The 14,441-nt window shown below is 41.7% G+C and overlaps 1 protein-coding gene across 4 annotated transcripts; it reads left to right on the top strand.

Moving 5' to 3' along the window:
- Positions 1–1,323: 1,323 nt before the first annotated feature.
- LOC121585919 (regulator of chromosome condensation) lies at positions 1,324–8,311 on the top strand. 4 transcript variants are annotated; one of them, XM_041902245.2, is made up of 10 exons: positions 1,324–1,419; positions 2,437–2,526; positions 2,741–2,928; positions 4,613–4,792; positions 5,280–5,376; positions 5,603–5,725; positions 5,883–6,029; positions 6,898–7,017; positions 7,177–7,329; positions 7,494–8,311. In XM_041902245.2, the coding sequence occupies exons 1-10, from the start codon at positions 1,371–1,373 to the stop codon at positions 7,667–7,669; spliced, it is 1,323 nt and encodes a 440-aa protein (XP_041758179.1). In that variant the 5' UTR covers positions 1,324–1,370; the 3' UTR covers positions 7,670–8,311. The 4 variants fall into 4 exon arrangements, with proteins under 4 accessions (XP_041758179.1, XP_041758181.1, XP_041758182.1 ...); XM_041902247.2 differs by having other exon boundaries at positions 1,343–1,419; positions 2,388–2,526; XM_041902248.2 differs by having other exon boundaries at positions 1,345–1,423; positions 2,388–2,526.
- The last annotated feature ends 6,130 nt before the right edge of the window (positions 8,312–14,441 follow it).

Genomic DNA, 14,441 nt, shown 5'->3' with positions numbered 1-14,441 from the left:
AGTCACTAGCTGGGTTAGGTTTAGATCATTAATCCCTACCATATACTCCTCCTTTTCTTTCCTAGATTCCTTTCCTCCTTTCCTCTATACTTTTCCGTTCCTCCTTTTCTAGATCCCTTTCTTTTCCTCCTTTCCTAGCTTTCTTTCCTTTCCTCCTTTCCTAGCTTCCTTTCCTTCCCTACCTACATTTTCTCTCCTCCTTCCCTATCCTTATCTCTTTACCTTTCCTAGCTCCTTTCCTCTTTTCCTAGCTCCCTTTTCCTAGCTTCCTTTCCTTTCCTAATTTTCTTTATTTTCCTCCTTTCCTAACTTCCTTTCCTATCCTAGCTTCCCTTAATCCTTTCCTAGCTTCCTTTCTTTCCCTACATCCCTTTCCTCACCTCCATCCCTATCTACCTTTCCTAGCTCCCTTTCCTCGCTCCCTTTCCTTTCCTCCTTTCCTAGCTCCCTTTCCTTTCCTTTCCTTTCCTAGCTTCCTTAAGGGGAAGCACCTGCTTTCAATATCCCTAATTTTTTCAAGTGTTTCCTTTATTTTGGCAGTTACCTGTATGCGGCAGGTATCAACCACGACCAGTAGAGAGGAAAGGAATGGAAGAAGGAAAGGAAGTTAGGAAAGGAGGAAATGAAAGGAAGTTCGGAAAGAAGGAAAGGAATCTAGGAAAGAAAAGGAGATAACGTGTACGTGGTAGAGATTAAAAACGGCCAGTAGATGGTGATAGTATTTGTTTTAGTGACAGGCTCGGTTAAAGCTGCAATATTTAACTTTTGGGGCAAACCGACCAAATTCACATAGAAATATGAGTTATAGATCTGTCATTCTCATTCAAAGCAAGTCTAAGAAACGGTATATATGTTCTATGTGCCCTATTTCTATGCTTCTACATCAGCTTCAAACAGCTGAAAATACAATATTTTTGGTTATGGAAAATATATATCATAGCGGTTGAGCTGGTACAATGATTCTCTACACTATAAGTGCTTGTTTTGTCACATAAACTTAAATTAGGCAAACTATTAGAATTAAAGCAACCAGGAAATGGCGGAGCAATTTCTGCATAGTGCAGCTTTAAGGTCTTGATCAGATTGACAATTCTGCAGTCAAACTTATTTTTAGTGGATATGTGTACAACAAAACTTCAACATTTACCTTTTGCTGCTATTTCTGTCAAGTCTATGCATACAATTTTATTTATACGTTAAGACTGCATTCGTTTTTACTAAACTGTACGTTCTAAATAGCACATGCAGTGTGCAGTTTCAGTAAGTAATAGGCAAGACAGATTTCTAACACGGCCACTGTCTCTTTAAAAACTTAGGGCGCGTGGTCTGTGTGGAACAGTTGCAGGCTGGGATAGCCTACAGGATACTGAATGAGTGTGGCCTCATTTCTGTTAGCTATCAAAGTGATCCACGGTACAGGCAAGTATGTAGGTTTTAATATTTTCCCTGGGTGAAAACGGGATATACGCGTTATCTTAATATAACTACGAGCTGTTTAGTTATTTGGATTCGTTTAGCCGGATATTTTCAACCATGTACTAATGAATCAGCTATCAAGCTAACTTTCAGATAACGTTAACCAACTCATGTTGGAAATGTTAGCTAGCCTAACCTTCCCCTTTAAAATGTAGCTGGTTAGCGTTCGCTTTGTGTTGGTATAATAGCGCACACGTTAGAACACTTTCTGGTTTAAACATACTCATTTGTCAAATGTTAACTTAGTTAGCTAACATTGTCATTGCAATCACAGGCGCTTGTATGCTAACATTAGCGTAGTTCTAGCTAACAAGCTAGCTGACCAGGTTACTGTAAGTTCTGTATTTACTTTAACAATATAGACCAGTCTAACAAATGTACCGACAATTGAGGTCAGTAGCCATAGCCATCACCATGTCCTTGGGACGTGTATCAGCCACATGGCAAAAGTTAACAGGATGGTTGTGTAACGTTAGCTTGTTATGAGCTAGCTAGCTAGCCAGAATCAAGTCAGGCAATAGTGAGGCTGAATTGCAATGGCTGTTTGTTTGCTGCCAGGAACAACTAGCTATATTGTTGTGCAGAGCATCGGCGCCTGTCTATCATTACGTTGCATACCACCCTACTCTAGTCCAAGTCTCGCTGTACGTACATCTTGTGGAACAGCTGTCCGCACTGGATTAGGCTAGCCATTGAATGAATAATAGCTAGTGCCTGACATCTGTTCAAGTCCAAAACCACACTGCCCTCTTCCATAGGTCACATTTATTTTGTAACTGATATCCTACTGCTGCAATATTATTGTACCCCACTATTGGAACTGTTATCTGTATTAGTGCTTCCTCTAATGACCTTCCTAAAACAATTGTTTGCTATATTTTAAATGCAGTCTTCATTTTCTGTTCCTACAGGCTTGTTTCCCCCTCAAACCTTCTCACACTAGTTGTGTGTTTTGTGCAGAGTCTGTTGCCGCCATGCCTGCAAAGAAGGCTCCTAAGAGACAGACGGAAAGTAAACCAGAGGAAGTAAAGGATCCTAAGAAAGTTAAAGGTAAGCCACGGACTCTGACTCCATTAAGCCAATATGAAGTCTATTGTGAGATGTTCAATCTCTTCGTCAAGCCGCCTACTTGAACACACCCTAGTATGCAAAATGGACTCCTTTGAAATAGAATCATCATCAGCGTCTGTGCTTGTTAATTGCGCCATATGCGTGTTGTCATAAAGATACTACAGTTTGGATTAAATAATGCTGTTAATGTCAGTTTCCCACAGCAGCCATGGGAAGGAGAAGGGTCTGGTTCTAGTGCTGGGCCAAGGGGACGTAGGACAGCTGGGTTTGGGAGAGGACATCATGGAGAGGAAGAGGCCGGCCCTGGTGACCCTGCCTGAGGGCGTGGTGCAGGTGGCGGCGGGGGGCATGCACACAGTCTGTCTCAGTGACACTGGAAATGTGAGTGAAGGCGGCAGAACCAACTACAACTGTCTCAGATACTGCATCCAATTTCATAAATCCAGATTAAGCATGCTACTGGTCTTTAAAAGCATGCTCAATTGAGAATATCTATTAAATGCTTTTTGTTCAGGCCCTGTATTAATGAAATGGCTCAGAGCAGTGTTTATTTTGTCAACAGTTACGAAAAATACTCGTCAATGACCTATTTTTCCTGACAAAAACGAATGACGATAACGAGATAAGATGCCCTGAAGAAAAACGATAACTATTCAAAATAACTTTTTAGTTGACAAATGTGATGAGAATTCCACGTGATACTAATTGACATTCAATTTCACATGAAGCTCCTTTTGATCTCCCTTTAAGCTGTTTGTGTCCAATCATAAGCATGCATGCCTTTGCGTAATATAATGCAATATAATTGGTCTTTCAGTTGCGCTGGCTGATTAAGCTGATCTATCTGGCTCTCCCACACACACAGCTACCAGGCGGTCACTCCTCTCTTTTGAATTTTTATTTTTTATTTTTTGTCATTTAGCAGACGCTCTTATCCAGAGCGACTTACAGTTAGTGCATACATTACTTTTTTTGTTTGTTTGTTTTTTGTTTTTTTTTCATACCCCCCGTGGGAAACGAACCCACAACCCTGGCGTTGCAAACGCCATGCTCTACGAACTGAGCTACATCCCCTGCCGGCCATTACCTCCCCTACCCTAGACGACGTTGGGCCAATTGTGCGCCGCCCTATGGGTCTCCCGGTCGCGGCCGGCTATGACAGAGCCTGGATACGAACCAGGATCTCTAGTGGCACAGCTAACACTGCGATGCAGTGCCTTAGACCACTGTGCCACTGATGCACAGCCAGGACACTTCAATTGTAACTAACCTCAACTAGAACCAATAATGTTTACCCTCATAGGCTATTTTTGCTTTGATTACATCAGAAGCTCTATTACCATGTGTGCTGTTATTCATCTGTGTTACTGCTCTCGCGGTCAGCGAGTGCAGTTGCTTTTTCCTGATTGGAAATACTAATGCTATTTGCTGAATATTAGGAATACATTAATCATTTTGCCGTTGTTGGAAAGCTCAGGTTCTCCCATTTTAAAGGGAATCACTGTTATTTACCCACATCACAATGTTATAATGGGGAGAAAATCTGAGTTGTATAGGCCTAAATTGTTTAACCTGTAGCCAAAGCTTTGTAGGCCATATGATAAATCATGGCTGGCGTTGGTTACAATCTGCCAAAAGCAATGTTGCCAGCTATGTGGGGATAGTAGGCCTATTTGGACAAGGCTATTATCGAAGTTGGAGGTAAATAGGAATTATTTCATTGGGGGGGGGGGGGTAATATGTGACTAAAACTGGAAAAATTGTCCAGAGTTTTAGTCGACTGATAACTACGAAATATCGAATTACTAAACCGCCTGATAGCTAAGACTAAGGCTAAATCTAAAATAGCTGCCAAAATTAACACTGGCTCATAGTAAGAGTACTGATCTAGGATCAAGTCACCTTATTCATCATTTAAAAGGCAAAACTGATCCTAGATCAGCACTCCTACTTGGGAAACACTTTGTGACTATAGAACCAGGACTAAGATTAATCTGGGGCTGGGAAACCGTATCTTAATGAAATATGACTTTACTTGGTAACAAGCTGCTTGTCTCTGGTGTAGATCTACACGTTCGGCTGCAATGACGAGGGTGCTCTGGGCCGAGAGACGACAGAGGAGGGCTCCGAGATGGTGCCGGGGAAAGTGGCCCTGGACGAGAGGGTGGTTCAGTTGTCTGCTGGGGACAGTCACACAGCTGCACTCACAGAAGACGGTGCAGTCTACATCTGGGGCTCCTTCAGGGTGAGTAGGTGACAGGGTTTAACCTCTGTCAAACACCCTGGATACTGTTTATGCGCCATTCCGTTACTCAATCTTAAATCAACTTTCCGTTGACTTGCCTTTTCATCTGCCTTTAACTAATCAAATGGAATACAATTTTATTCGTCACATGCTTTATAAACAACATGTGTGGATTAACAGTGAAACGCTTACTTATGGGCTCTTCTCAACAATGCAGAGAGAAAGAAAATTGAAAAATTATAGAAAGTAATACACGTAAAAGTAATAAATACACAATGAGTAATGATAACTTGGCTATATACACAGGGTACCAGTACCGAGTCGATGTGCAGTGGTACGAGGTAGATATGTACATGCACTGTATAACTAAGAATAAAGTAACAGATAATAAACAGTAGCAGCAGCAGCATATGCCACCTCTATCATAGACCAAATTCAGATAACCTGCAATTCTCACTAATTTCACACATTTTACCATTTGCATTAGGATAACAGCGGAGTCATTGGTCTACTAGAGCCCATGAAGAAGGTTATTGTGCCTGTCAAGGTCCCCATGAAATGGCCTGTGATGAAAATAGCATCAGGTGAGAAATGGGGGATCTGTCCTTAAGCTTTCAGGTTTCTCTGCAGAAGTTCTGCCTGCCCGGAGGTCTGGGCCACGTTCAATAAAAATATGATTAGAACTGACGTGATTCCTTATTCTGCATGTCATAGAGGCATGTTTGTCCTATATCTGAATGTTCTACCATATTGTTTCTTGCTCAATGCTGCCCTGGTTATAAGACAATATTCATGACCTCTGACTCCCAGGGAATGACCACTTGGTGATGCTGACCGCAAGCGGTGACCTCTACACATCAGGCTGCGGAGAGCAGGGGCAGCTGGGAAGGGTGCCGGAGCTCTTTGCCAACCGAGGGGGCAGGAAAGGGCTGTGTATGTGCCAACTCAAACCATTTACCTCTGACACAGTAGTCATTCACCCGTAGTTTGGGTGTGAGCACTCGTATAAAGAATGAATATCTGCACAATTCTTCTTCTGTTTTGACTGCTGTGGGTGACAGTCAGGACATGTGTTTCTGTATGATTACAGTGCGGTTGCTGATACCTCAGATTGTGAAGGTCCAGTCTAGGGGCAAGGTTCACTTCACAGACGCCTTCTGTGGGGCTTATATGACCTTTGCTGTGTCAAAGGAAGGCCACGTCTACGGATTTGGACTGTCAAACTACCATCAGCTTGGTGAGCATGAGATAAAAATGTATTCGACAACCTTCAGAAATACTGTAACAGAACTTGTGGGGGGGGGGTTAATCCTCCAAATTGATCTTGATTTATTTTACATTTTAGTCATTTAGCAGATGCTCTTATCCAGAGTGACTTACAGTGAGTGCATACATTATTTTTTTATTTTTCATACTGCCCCCCCCCAACTATAGCTAGGTTTCCATCCAATTGGCAACAGATTTGCATGTGAATGTAGAAAAATCTGCATAAAGAAATATGCGCAGTTTCCCACCAGTGGTGTTTCCACCAAACTGACTTGTGTATAAAAAGCAGTGCGTGATGACATGGTGCACATAAAAGGTACTTTTTCGCGTACGTTTTCATGTACTGTATAAACATCTAAAGTTGAATGTGTTTCCATTGCATTTTCAACTCTACCGATTTAGTTTTGTCACAAACAGTTTAAATAGAAAATGTGCCCACTCTGGTCTTGGCATGTGCGCTCTAGCCAAACGCTCGCAGATACAGTACGGGTAGGCTAGCTTTTTATTTGTCATGGATGCCAAGGATCAATCATCATGTCACCATAATAAGACCCTCGATATTTATTGGAAAGGAGCATCAAACTCATCACTGCAATTCCACCTTGTCTAGTGTTTTGTTGACATTTGGAAAGTTTCCCGACAAATTTGCTGTTTCCATCAGGCCTGTCGTGACTTTTTTTATCTGAAGTACTTTACTTGCATAGAATGGTTGGCTGGAAACCTGGTTATATATGAACACTTTTTGAGTCTCCGATCTACTCTAGAATTGCAGTCGGGTGTGTTGGAGAGAATGTCACACTGTACCCATTGACCATAGACCTCTGTACTAATGTTTCCAGGGACCAAACTCATCAACACATGCTTCGTTCCAATAAAACTTACCTCCTTCAAAAACTCCACCATTAACTGGATGGGCTTCTCAGGGGGACAGCACCACACAGTCTGCCTTGACTCTGACGGTAAGCGCTTCGGGGTCTATCTTTTATTTTAATCCCTCTTGATCAGATCAACAATGTCAGAACTTGGCATTTATGACTTGGACTGTTCAAGAATCTGTCAACTGCATAGTGCAGCACAAATTGGGAAGATAGAGATGTGATGTCTCTGTCCTCATACAGGGAAGGTGTACAGCCTGGGCCGGGCGGAGTATGGGCGTCTGGGTCTGGGCCCGGGGGCAGAGGAGAAGAGCGAGCCCACGCCTGTGGAAGGACTGGGTGGAGCCCAGGTGGTGGCATGTGGGGCGTCGGTCAGCTACGCTGTCACCAAACAAGGTGAGGTTATGGCTAGTGTATTTCTTCTTGTTTATAAAAAAATATATAATAATAATAATCTGCTGATGTTGTGCATGTCTACATTATGGTGTGTAATTGTGATAGGAATGACTCCAAGACCGACGTGTCTGTATATGGTCCACTGATGTGTGTGTTTATTGCAGGGTCTGTGTATGCCTGGGGTATGGGCACTAACCTCCAGCTTGGCACGGGTGAGGAGGACGACGAGTGGAGCCCTGTAGAGATGACTGGCAAGCAGCTGGAGAACCGCATAGTACTGATGGTGGCCAGCGGCGGGCAGCACACAGTCCTGCTGGTCAAAGACAAGCAGGAGAGCTGATGTATCCTCAGGCATGGGAAGGGTGACCTTGTTGGTCTGTACAAGAGGGATCTGTGTTAAATACCTACATGTGGGAGGAGGGGTTTGTAGCCGACTGTAACTTCCTGTGCTGACTGTAACTTCCTGTGCTGAGCCAGGTTAGCCGTAGAGGGAACGTGGTGATGGAAAGGGGCAGGGGTGAGACTGACTAGTCCCTGTTAAAGAGGGCTCTGATCTCGCCCACTCAGTGCAGAAATCCCCTAACGTATTCGGATGTGGTTCAGTAGATCATGATCAACAAGCAAGAGAAACATTTTTTTTTAAATCTAGTTTATGCTTAGTTATTTTTTTATGAGAATCTTTAGTATGTCTGTCTGGGATGCCAGTCTGTGTGTCTGTATGTTTGTGGGGAAAATGATGGACAAGCCTTTTAATGAAATCCCAAGTCACAGCCTTTTAAGATTCCCATTTTTGTTCCAAGCAATAAAAAAAACCCACGGCATCAGTAAGATGAGTACTAGTATTTCTCGTCAGCAAGGTCCTTTCATTTGAAAGTCTGGCCTAAGGTGTCTTGAACCATGTAGTTGAGACTGCTGTTCACTGTACCCCCTTGCACAATTATTTGCTGGTCCTATTTGGAAATAAAAGTGAAATTTTACTGTTTTGATCTTCTCTGTTTGATTTACACACTGCAATGACAAACTTTGTCCAGGGGGTGGCACTGGTACTACATTGAGGGCCCAATTAGTAGATTACTATAGTGATGACTTGAGTACATCAGCCACACATTTATCAGTCCCTCAACATATATTTATATAAGGCAGCTGACGTAAATTAAAATCACTTGAAGTTACAAATGATTGTTCTGGGGTATAGATCAAAGCCACAGGCTTCCTTTGTGCTAGTGTGAAGGGAAATGTTGCATCTCATGTTGCATCCTTGTTTTTTTCTACTGGCTTTCATCAGACTGACTCATGAAATATGTGGGATCGTCATAAAAAGCCCTAGTAGCTCCCATTTTTCTCAGAAAGCTTTGAAATGCTAAAGAATCTTTCATATGCACTTCATTGACAAGCATAGCCTCATCCCACTGTTTGTAGTGCCTGTTCTCCTTTGGCAGGAAAATGACAGGAAAACATTTGATTATGATGGATGGGCAATTGATCCAGTTTTCAACATGCAGTGTCCTTCAATTGATATTTCATTTAGCAGTTTATTATGACACCATTAAAGGGGGGCTTTTACACTATGTTCCTGTGCTTCTCTAATGGTTTCCTTGACAATCTAAGACTGACAGTCTTGCCAATCTGTGCTGCCTCTGAGATCTCACCCTCCTTAGTGTCTCAGCTCTATCTCTTCTTAACTCATCAACAACCAATGTGATTGAATATAATGAGGTGAACTTCAACCTTACTGGTAGTAGATGATGGGAAAAGGTTCTGGCTACTGGATTTCACAGTACTCGATAGAGTAGATAAGAAATGAGATGAGTAACTACAGCCGATACTGTTTTGAGTGAGATATTAGTTGAAGTAATTTAAGTGTATCTTCAGCCCCAAAATATACTAAACAAAAATATAAACGCAACATGCAACAATTTCAAAGATTTTATGGAGTTACAGTTCATATAAGGAAATCAGTCAATTGAAAAATGTATTAGGCCCAAATTTATGGATTTCACGTCTGGGCAGTGTTGCAGCCATGTGTGGGCCTGGGTGAGCATAGGCCCACCCACTGGGAAGCCAGGCCCAGCCAATCAGAATGAGTTTTTCCCCACAAAAGGGCTTTATTACAGACACAAATACTCCTCAGCACCCCTCAAGACGATCCCGCAGGTGAAGAAGCCTGATGTGGAGGTCCTGGAATGGCTTGGTTACACGTGGTCTGCGGTTGTTAAGCAGGTTGGACATACTGCCAAATTCTTTAAAACGACGTTGAAGGCATTCAATTCTTTGGCAACAGCTCTGGTGGACATTCCTGCAGTCATGCCAATTGCACACTCCCTCAAAACTTGAGACATCTGTGGCATTATGTTGTCCCCTGTAGCTCAGTTGGTAGAGCATGGTGCTTGCAACGCTAGGGTTGTGGGTTCGTTTCCCACGGGGGGCCAGTATGAAAATGTATGCACTCACTAACTGTAAGTCGCTCTGGATAAGAGCATCTGCTAAATTACTAAAATGTATGACAAAACTGCACATTTTAGAGTGGCCTTTTATTGTATCCAGCACAAGGTGCACCTGTGTAATGATCATGCTGTTTAATCAGCTTCTTGATATGCCATACCTGTCAGGTGGATGGATTATCTTGGCAAAGGAGAAATGCTCACCAACAAATGTGTGCACAAAATTCGAAAGAGATGTGTTTTTTGTGCATATGGAACATTTCTGGGATTTTTTTCTCAGCTCATGAAACATGGGACCAACACTTTACATGTTGCGTTTATATTTTTGTTCAGTGTAGCTCCTATACAAATGATGTTGTTATTGTATCTCTTACTGTGCTGTAGTTGTGACCAGTGTTAATGTTACTGCAGTGCCGCTCCAGCATTCCACACTATTTTGATCCAAACAGCCCACAACATTATGAATATCGCACACTTTTTCTTAGGAAAAGTAACTATAAAGAATATGTTCAAAAGAGAAATAATATTGGTCTATCTGTTAACTTGTAATATTCATCTGTATGCAGTAATATAATAATATGTAATAAGGCCATGATACATTTGCAATTTTTTGTCCCAATATTGCTGTGCAATGTTGCTGGCAATGGAGTTAGGTATGAGACACTAGAGCAATGATGAGCAACATGGGCTTTTTCCATTGTTCGTTGGAAAAAGCCTATGGAGAAAATCAATGGCATTTTTGTAGGGTTTTTGGATAAACGCAGGAAATAAGGTCTGTGGTAAACACAGGCTAAGGAGATCTTATACGTTTTGTTCTATGAGATAATCTTCATAAACTAGCGTCACTTTTTGTGAATTTTGAAGAATGTATATACAGTTTAAGCACATAAGGCTTCATAATTCATAAATGTCATGTTAACTGACTGCTATTATCTCATAGAAAAAAACATACAGTACAAGATCTCCTAAGCCTGTGATAACCTCAGACATTCTTTTCTGCATTTATTCCAAAACCCTATAGAGTAGCACAGAATGAGTCATAATACCCATAAACCCTAGCGGTCAAACAGGTGAATGGTGGAAAAACGATTGGAACCATTTCCCTGTTTGGGTATTATGACACCTCTACTGTGGGACTCTATTCTTTCGCCATTCATTTTTCTCATAGGGATGGCTGAATGAACCAGAGGTGACTAATTTCCGGGTTTTAGGACTACAAGCTGGCTAGCTCTATTGCTCGGCAATATCGCCTCAAAGAATTTCCAGTGTATCATGGCCTTTACGTATGCCATTGCCCATACTGTTGACCAGGCATGTTAGCGCTGCAATCTGACTTTGTTGCCTTATTAAAGGCCATGTTGCAAGTTACATTTGCCAATATAAATAGAATATACACCCCTTGAAGATGGCAATAAAATAAATTAAAATAAAAATGTCCCCGGGCTGCTAAAGAAAGAACTGTGTGAAGCACGTGCACTAGTAAGCAACGCCTCCTCAAGTGCATGACGCAGCCTGTGATTTTGCCTGTGACGTTCATTCAGGTGCACTTGACACATTTATGAAATTGCTTAGCCCAGTTACTAATAACTAATAAGCATGCACCCATTAAGGAAATGACTGTAAAAACTGTTAAATCCCTATGGATTGATGAGGAATTGAAAAATGGTTGAGATGGATGAGCCAAAAGAAATGGCAAATAGGTCTGGCTGTACAACCGATTGGCAAACGTACTGCAAATTGAGAAATCATGTGACTAAACTGAATAAAAAGAAAAATAAACTACACTATGAACAAAGATAAATTACATAAAGAATGATAGTAAGACGCTTTGGAGCACCTTAAATGAAATTTTGGGCAAAAAGGCAAACCCCGCTCCATCATTCATTGAATCAGATGGCTAATTTATCACAAAACCCACTGATATTACCAACTACTTTAATGATTTTCTCATTGGCAAGATTAGCAAACTTAGGCATTACATGCCATCACCAAACGCTGACACTACACATCCAAATATATCTGACCAAATTATGAAAGACAAGCAAGCCACTGGGGTCTGACCACTTGGATTGAAAATTACTGAGGATAATAGCGGAAAATATTGCCACTCCTATTTGCCATATCTTCAATTTAAGCCTTCTGGAAAGTGTGTGCCCTCAGGGTTGGAGGGAAGCTAAAGTTATTCCCCTACCTAAGGATAGTAAAGCCCCCTTTACTGGCTCAAATACCCGACCAGTCAGCCTGTTACCAACCCTTTGGAAACTTTTGGAAAAAATGGTGTTTGACCAGATACAGTGCTATTTTACAGTAAACAAATTGACAACAGACTTTCAGCACACTTATAGGGAAGGACATTCAACAAGAACAGCACTTACACAAATTATGATTGGCTGAGAGAAATTGATGATAAAAATATTGTGGGGGCTGTTTTGTTAGACTTCAGCGCGGCTTTTGACATTAACAATCATAGTCTGTTGCTGGAAAAACGTATACTGTATGTTATGGCTTTACACCCCCTGCTATTTTGTGGAAAAATAGTTACCTGTCAAACAGAACACAGAGGGTGTTCTTTAATGGAAGCCTCTCCAACAAAATCCTGGTAGAATCAGGAATTCCCCAGGGCAGCTGTCTAGGCCACTTACTTCTTTCGATCTTTACTAACGACATGCCACTGGCTTTGAGTAAACCCAGTGTGTCTATGTATGCGGATGACACAACACTATACACGTCAGCTACCACAGCGACTGAAATGACTGCAACACTGAACAAAAGAGCTGCAGTTAGTTTCAGAATGGGTGGCAAGGAATAAGTTAGACCTAAATATAAACTAAAAGCATTGTATTTGGGACAAATCATTCACTAAACCTCAACTAAATCTTGTAATGAATAATGTAGTAATTGAGCAAGTTGAGGAGAGTAAACTGCTTGGAGTAACCCTGGATTGTAAACTGTCATGGTCAAAACATATTGATACAACAGTAGCTAGGATGGGGAGAAGTCTGTCCATAATAATGCGCTGCTCTGCATTCTTAACAGCACTATCAACAAGGCAGGTCCTACAGGCCCAAGTTTTGTCACACCTGCACTACTGTTCAGTTGTGTGGTCAGGTGCCACGAAGAGGGACTTAGGAAACTGCAATTGGCTCAGAACAGGGCAGCACGGCTGGCCCTTGGATGTACACAGCGAGCTAACATTAATGTCAATCTCTCCTGGCTCAAAGTGGAGGAGAGATTGATTTCATCACTACTTGTATTTGTGAGAGGTATTGACATGTTGAATGCACCGAGCTGTCTGTTTGAACTACTGGCACACAGCTCGGACACCCATGCATACCCCACAAGACATGCCACCAGATGTCTCTTCACAGTCCCCAAGTCCAGAACAGACTATGGGAGAAGCACAGTAATACATAAAGCCATGACTACATGGAACTCTATTCCACATCAAGTAACTCATGCAAGCAGTAAAATTAGATTTAAAAAAACAGATAAAAATACACCTTATGGAACATTGGGACTGTGAAGCCACACAAACATAGGCACAGACACATGCATACAAACACACGATAACATACGTACTATACACACACGTAAAAATTGATTTTGTGTTGTAGATAAGTGGTGGTAGAGTAGGGGCCTGAGGGCACACACTTAATATGTTGTGAAATCTGTTGTGAATGTATTGTAATGTTTAAAGAAATGTATAACTGCATTAATTTAGCTGGACCCCAGGATCCATAATAAATACAAATACAAATAGAAAGGAAATCACACTACAAACTATCACCCTTTTGCACTTAAGGAAATCACAAATATCATGGATATAATGGAACTAGTAGATATATGGAGGCTTTAATATCCTGACCTAGTGAGATATACATGGCGGAGGCTCAATCAAGCTAGTCATCTTGACTACTTTCTTATGTAATTCTCGCTGACACCAAAAGTTTAAAAAGGGTTCATAGGGGACAGAATGTGGTCGGACCATCAAATAATTGCCATATACAGTGGCTTGCGGAAGTATTCACCCCCCTTGGCATTTTTCCTATTTTGTTGCCTTACAACCTGGAATTAAAATGGATTTTTTTTGGTTTTGTATCATTTGATTTACACAACACTTTGAAGATGCAACATATTTTGTTATCGTGAAACAAACAAGAAATAAGACAAAAAAACAGAACTTGAGCGTGCATAACTATTCAATCCCCCCTGCAAGTCTATTGGGGTATGTCTCTATAAGCTTGGCACATCTAGCCACTGGGATTTTTGCCCATTATTCAAGGCAAAACTGCTCCAGCTCCTTCAAGTTGGATGGGTTCCCCTGGTGTACAGCAATCTTTAAGTTATACCACAGATTCTCAATTAGATTGAGGTCTGGGCTTTGACTAGGCCATTCCAAGACATTTAAATGTTTCCCCTTAAACCACTCGAGTGTTGCTTTAGCAGTATGCTTAGGGTCATTGTCCTGGTGGAAGGTGAACCTCCGTCCCAGTCTCAAATCTCTGGAAGACTGAAACAGGTTTCCCTCAAGAATTTCCCTGTATTTAGCACCATCCATCATTCCTTCAATTCTGACCAGTTTCCCAGTCCCTGCTGATGAAAAACATCCCCACAGCAGATGCTGCCACCATCATGCTTCACTGTTGGTATGGTGTTCTCGGGGTGATGAGA

The sequence above is a fragment of the Coregonus clupeaformis genome, chromosome 17 (genome assembly GCF_020615455.1).
Source record: "Coregonus clupeaformis isolate EN_2021a chromosome 17, ASM2061545v1, whole genome shotgun sequence".
Lineage (NCBI taxonomy): Eukaryota > Metazoa > Chordata > Actinopteri > Salmoniformes > Salmonidae > Coregonus > Coregonus clupeaformis.
The sequence above is the reverse complement of the archived record's forward strand: the minus strand, read 5'-3'. Positions and strand labels throughout refer to the sequence as shown.

What these genes read in the sequence shown, in the direction of transcription:
- LOC121585919 (XM_041902245.2), top strand. Translation starts at nt 1,371, where the DNA reads ATGAGTGTGGCCTCATTTCTGTTAGCTATCAAAGTGATCCACGGTACA. An exon ending in GTCAAACTACCATCAGCTTG is followed by an intron (nt 6,030 to 6,897) that starts GTGAGCATGAGA and finishes TAATGTTTCCAG; the next exon opens with GGACCAAACTCATCAACACA. An exon ending in CTACGCTGTCACCAAACAAG is followed by an intron (nt 7,330 to 7,493) that starts GTGAGGTTATGG and finishes TGTTTATTGCAG; the next exon opens with GGTCTGTGTATGCCTGGGGT.